At 37.1% G+C, this 6,480-nt stretch overlaps 1 protein-coding gene across 1 annotated transcript in view; it reads right to left on the bottom strand.

The window, feature by feature from the left end:
- Positions 1-6,480, bottom strand: part of LOC101660050 (DNA excision repair protein ERCC-5) — a 31,277-nt gene that overhangs the window by 7,773 nt on the left and 17,024 nt on the right. The window contains exons 7-12 of the mRNA XM_045283768.1: positions 6,231-6,475; positions 5,770-5,889; positions 5,431-5,644; positions 3,845-3,989; positions 976-1,176; positions 260-344 (exon numbers count right to left, since the gene is read on the bottom strand). Coding sequence (XP_045139703.1) covers positions 260-344; positions 976-1,176; positions 3,845-3,989; positions 5,431-5,644; positions 5,770-5,889; positions 6,231-6,475 — 1,010 coding nt within the window. The remainder of the gene's footprint in view (positions 1-259; positions 345-975; positions 1,177-3,844; positions 3,990-5,430; positions 5,645-5,769; positions 5,890-6,230; positions 6,476-6,480) is intronic.

Raw genomic sequence — 6,480 nt, 5'->3', positions numbered from 1 at the left:
TCCTCATTTTTTCCCCTCCCTCCCTGCTTCCCTCTCCTTCATGAACCCTTGATAATTTATAAATTACTATTTTGTCATATCTTTCCCTGTCTGATGTCTCCCTTCACCCACTTGCTGCTTCCCTTATCTAAAGTCCCATCATTTTTAAATGTACTTGCCATGCCATAAAATAAAAGTTAATGGGTTTTCAGTAGCCACCAATCAAGACCTTAACAATTTCCCTTTTCTCCTGAACTTAGGAACAAAGGCCAATGATTACCTGTTGGACATTCAGTTGCTTTAATACTGGAAACAGAGATTCATCTGTCTTAGTCTTGGTCCAGCCAAAATACCGCTGACAAAACATGCAAGTTGTTAAGGCTTATTAATGTTTTCTAAGGCATTTGAAGTAATAAATCAAAAGGTCCAAAGAACCCACCCTTGAGCCCTCATATTTCCCAAATATGTTCACATTATAAAGATTAAAGTGGTAAAAGAAGTGAATTAACAAAACAAATTATACCAATATACTCATCTGGCACTGTGTTCTTTTCAATATCCTCTAAGACAAAACATATCCTACTACCATTTTAAGACATCAAAGGCTCTTCAGAAAAGAAAACTGTAGCTAATTTCTTTGAGGATAAAAAACAGAACCAAAAGGACAAGAGTTCAATTAATTCTACTTTCAAACGTTTCAACATCCATCCAAATGCCACACTAGAAAGCACCCTAGTTCTCAGGACAAAATTAATCTTTTCTTTCTAATATTTACCTATGTGGTTATATCTATGAATGTGTATCACTGATTATTTCAATTTAAAAAATCGTCTTAAAAACTAGAGACAAAAAAAAGTACTAAAAGGGTAGTATTCTTCAGCCAATGGAATCTAAGGAGGAAAAACGAATCAGATCAGAGTCGATGTTCCTGAACTTTTATACTAAGACACACATTGAGCTCAATGCTCCTGCGTGTTTTAAGGAATAAAAGGATATTCTCGAATTTTCTCAAGATCAGGTTTCCCCCACAGAAAGGATCCCTTCGAGTCATCCACTGCGGGCTTCAGGTAAGCTTCTGCGACCGCCGGGTTAGGGAAGCCAGGTGTGAGCTGCAGGTTCCGTAACTTTTTCTTCACCTTCGTGTCATGAGGATTAGGTCTTATCTTCTTGTTTTTTTGAGCTTCATGCCACCACTCTCTACAAGGTGAAGAGGAAACAATGATTTATAGAGAAATAGAGACACTATAGTAGAAGACATACTGTAGAAAAAGAGCTACTGTTAAACGAAAAACAAATCTCAAAGCTGTTGCCCGAGAGCAGATCCAACTTGAACTCAAGTCCCAACTTCAAGACAAATGACATCATCTATAGTCATAGTATGACTTTAATGTTACTAATTATAATACTAAATGATGTTAAAATGTATCGACGCTTTTTACATATCACATTGCCACCATTAGTCTTACTGTTCACCTCACCTTACAGAAGACACTGAACCCCAAAAGAATTAAAATTAAATTTATTCAATTAAATCCCTTAAAACTTCACAGCTAGAACTGGTATTCAGAACCCTGACAATTTCCTCTAGAGACCACACTCCCGAAACATAAAAGTCACACAAAATCTCAGTCTCTTCCTCATCACCAAAACAAATACATCTTGTCTCGCTTGAGTGAAATATTGACTTAATAACAGACCAAAGAATATTTAATAAGATGCAAAAATGTCAAGAACATTTTAAATTTATAAAGTGTTGGACATAACTGTACATAAAATATTATTCCAATTTTGGAAACAAAATGTATGTATGTGGTAAAAAAGTAAATAGAAATATGTATAAGAAACAATTGTATTTTATTGTGCTAGACACTACTCTACATACTTTATCTGTTATCCTATTAATTTTCAAATCCCAAATATGTAAGTACTATTCACTTTTATCACTTTACAAATTAATAAACTGATACATAGCTATAAAAGATTTGAATGAAATATGTCTGTTAAATTGCATCTCCCTGAGTGTTGTGAGCTTAGCTATTCACTTTCTTCTTTATATTTTATCATCTTTTTAAAAGAAAATTATTTACATGACTATGGAAGGTTAGCCATGTTTGTGCATGGGCATCTTCGTGGATCCTGAGGCCCAGATGAACTGCTTCGACTGATAACATATGGAACTGAGTCAGGGCATTCTCTTAAGGAATGCCTTGTTGAGGCCTGATCAAATTATGAATTCGTAGGCAAGATAAATGACTGTTGCTGTTTTAAGCCAATGACATTTACGATAGTATATATCGCAATAATAAATAATTGGAACTGCATACAATTAGAAAAAATAGCATAAAAGTTAAAAACACAATACCATAATCATCATCAATCCATATATTCCATGAAACCTAAAAACAAAACAAAAAACTATAGCTCATATTCTACTGCTTTACATATCTATTAATGCTAGAAAGTGATTCCCGGCACTGATGCAGGGGTGCCATCTAGCAGTGAAGAAACATAACTGCAGTCTTCATCATACAGTATCTTGTGCCTCTGTTTTATAATATTATTTCCAAAAGTTTGCTGGGGTATACTTGTAACTACATACGGTTTTTCCATCTCTGAAATAATAATGATTATCATCCAATAGTGTCAGCGCACACACGCATGCGTGCACACATAGATCCTCCTTATAGAAAGAAAGCCAGGGACACCACATACATATGAAAGATGGCACTTGCCAACTAGCTTAGCTGTGGGAAGACAATAGAACTGTTAAAATGATGATGAAATTGAAGGACACGTGTCTTGAGTAAGGTGTTAGGGTGGAAGAGAGGGACTGCTGTTGAAGCCATCCCATCTATTTGGGGGACATTGGGGAATAGGGGTTCAGCAGTGCCAGATCTCCTTTTCTTCCAGGAGAATCTAACACTTTCTGTGAAATCTTCCTAAATTTACTGTAGCTCTTTCAAGATTAAGACTCTAGAGAAGAATGTATTAAATAAGCAAAACCAAACATTGAGGTTGAATTCCAGGCTGCAGGCTGGCCCCAATGTGCCTCTGCTTTAAAGGGTGACTTACTGGCCAGCCTGGTTAGGAAAAGCCGAAGCAGCAAAGAAAGCAAGCCAACATTCTCAATAGCGCTGTTCTGCTGCACTGTTTCCTCTTTTCCTCTGTTAAGTCGGGGACTAAAATTCCCCCAAGCCAACCAAACACAGAGACTGTGACTGACTCTAACATTTCAGCTGACTCAAAAAATATAAACAATGTGCAAAAACTGTTTAACAAAAGAAAACTACATAATGAGCATTTATTAAACTAGAGATACCATATAAATAAACATAAAAAATATTAACTCACTACTACTTAGGAAATCAAATTAAAAGGTTAAGATTGCACTTTCATTTATCCTAAAATCACAAATAGGCAAGGACTCCAAGATACACATATAAGGACACTCAAATAAATATGGTTATACTTTAAAAATGATATATATTTTTTAGTTAAGTAATCATTATACACCCAGACAATAGACAACTGTGGAGTCACTGTAAACAAAAATATAAATCGATAACAGTGCTGATAACATGCTTTGTTGCATCACCAAATGGGCTGCAGGCAATGTAAAAAGTCTACGTAGTATCTTCTCATTTTTGCTAAAGGTGGGCATATATGTTTCTGCATGTGTCCCCAACTTACAACAGGACTCCATTCCAGGAACTCCTTTATAAATTGCTTCTGATATAGGTTGAATACTTTTTGTTGTTGTTGTTTTTGTTATTATTATCTTTAATGCTGAACATCTTTAACTACTCAATTTGTTAATTTGAGTACTTACATAAATTTCTGACTTAAAATATTGTAAAGAACTTACGAAAATTTCACGAGAGGTTCTAGCCCATGTCCAGAGAATTCATTGAGAATTTCCATGGCTGTTACACAACCTACAGTTGGTATTCCTTCTGTATAATCACTTCCAAGCAAATATGCCAAATTTATTAATTTGTTCCGGTCCAATCCTGTAAAATCAACAAACAAACAAATATATATAATGTATAATTAAATATATACTTAAGTATAAATATATATACTTACAGTATATAAATATACATATATTTGTACACATGCATATCTCCCCATCCAACAATCTCTTTTACTATTTAAAGTAGAATCTTAAAAAAAAAAAAAGTGCTGTTAAGATTTCTTGGTTATGTGTTGGGCTGCCTGCTGCAAGGGCAATAGCTCTGAAACTACCAGCTGCTCTCTGGGAGAAAGAGGAGGTTCCTGCTCCCGTAAAGTTACAGTACTGGAAGCCAACAAGCGCAGTTCTGTGCTGTCTCATAGGGTCACTACGAGTCAGAATCCACTCTACCCCAACGATTTTTGGGTTTGGTTAAGATTTCTCTAAGTTTCGGTCAGTTCTATACCTTTAAATATTCACCGTCTCCCAAATGTAGATATTTGGCCTGGATCTCACTTCTGAACTGCAATCATGTATCTTCAACAAGATGTCCAATATGCATCTCAAATTTACCACGTCCAACCCTGAACAATTCATTTCTCTCCTACTCTGTGCCGCTCCCTCATCTTCTTTAATGGCACATCCACTCTACCCATTGTTTAGGACTTGGAATCATCTTTGACTTTTTTCTTTCCCTCACATCATCTAGCCAGTCCACCTGAAACGTCTTTCTCTAGCACACCAGACCCACTTTAGCCTCTTCGTCCTCTCTGACCTCAACTTCTGCCATTCTCATCTTCCTTCATTGCTTCCTGCACATTGGCCTCCACGCTCTCCTAGAATATACCAAGTAGACTTCTAGCCGGGCTTTGCATCCACTGGGACCTTTGTCTGACATGCTCTTTACTATTTCATTCAGGTCTCTGTTCAAAATTTGCCTACTAAAGTATCCTTTCCTGACTAGCACTCAATCTACAACAACACCTTTGTTCATGTCACTCTCTCTCCTATTTACTGCTTTCTTTTCTTAATATGACACATACCACCTAGAGTCACATTATTTCTATTTATACATGTATAGTATATATGTGACTTTTGTCATATTTAGCTTCTGATCACCTACTAGACTGTTTTATTCTTAGCTGTATCCTCATTGCCCAGAACAACAACATTAGAGTCATTCAATATGTTTGTTGAATGAATAAAAGAACAAATAATCAAGCTGAAAACACTGATATACAACCAGGAGGCTCATGACTCTAGTAGAAGTGACTCCCCTCTGCTTTCTTTGTCTACACTCTGGAGATCCCAAGTAGACAAACTTGGGATTTTAATTTCTTAATCCTAATTGAAATAATTCTATATAGACAGAAAGATCATTTACATAAAACTTTGTAGACACCTGTCGTTTCCATTATTTCATCTGAAAGAAATCTTTTAAACCATCAATGAGTTCTGAAGGGTGAATTTCAGAAAGTAATTATACTCTGACATCTTACCTAATTGGTTATGAAAATCCACATATTGGTAGTATTCTATGAACTTGTTTTTATTAAAGAAGTTTTTATAGACATGCCGTGCTCCAAACAGCCAAATGTCACTGTCGTCGGTGATGGTGCCAGAAGTTTGATCAGTCAGGTCGAGGATGGCGCACTGGGCCTCTGCTTCCATAGGGGCCTCAATGTAGGGGATGCCAAACAGGCGGAGAAGTTCCTGAAGAGTTAGACACCGTGACATGCACTGAAATGTATCAACTCATTTTTCAAAAGTAGGAACAATGCTTCATTTAATGCAGTCTCCCATGGAAGCTAAGCAAAATCACTGTTAAGGAAGCCTACCTGGCTTTCCAGGAACATCTGTCCTGTTACAGTGGCAGCAATCCGCTCTTGCTGCTGTTTTTGAGCTTTCAACGAGTTCTGCTGTTCTAAAAGGGTGCTCTCTAGAGTCGCCAGTTCTTCCTGTATAACAATTGCATTTGTAGATAAGCATACTGATAATCCAACGGCATTGCTTTGTTACCCAAACCCTGCATGTCATCTGTCATACGTTGCCAATTGCCAATCTGCCTTTTCTCCTTATGAGATAATTCCCGCCTGGATTTCTGAGCAAGGGTCTGTAATATCTTTAGCGTGCCCTCACTAAATCACAGGGGAGGTGGAGTCTTTCCCAGACAGTAACCTACAAACGAGCCATAAGCAGGAACAGGATGATGCATGCAACATCTAATAAATATTCATGCCTTAGAACTCAAAAGCACATAGCTTCCTTAGCAATTAAGTGAAAACAGTGTTATAATTACCAAATTAATATCTTGCCATTCGTTATGTGAATCATCTGCATCTTTTCCCGCTTCTTCATGTGGCTCAAGAACCACACTCGCCCTTTCAGAGTGCTCACCAGGGGCGGCTTGTTCCATCTTCGTTTCTGCCCGTCCCTCTGAAGCAATTGACTGCGCACTGCGTTCCGAGGGAGGTGTAGAACTGTCCGGTGATTCAGCTTGACTCTCACCATTACTAATTACACTCTCTACTTCAATGAAACTTCCTGTT

This window comes from Echinops telfairi, unplaced genomic scaffold, assembly GCF_000313985.2.
Source record: "Echinops telfairi isolate 266 unplaced genomic scaffold, ASM31398v2 ScPeMD7_7467;HRSCAF=8505_0, whole genome shotgun sequence".
Lineage (NCBI taxonomy): Eukaryota > Metazoa > Chordata > Mammalia > Afrosoricida > Tenrecidae > Echinops > Echinops telfairi.
Note: the sequence above shows the minus strand (reverse complement) of the source record. Positions and strands in the feature narration are given on the sequence as shown.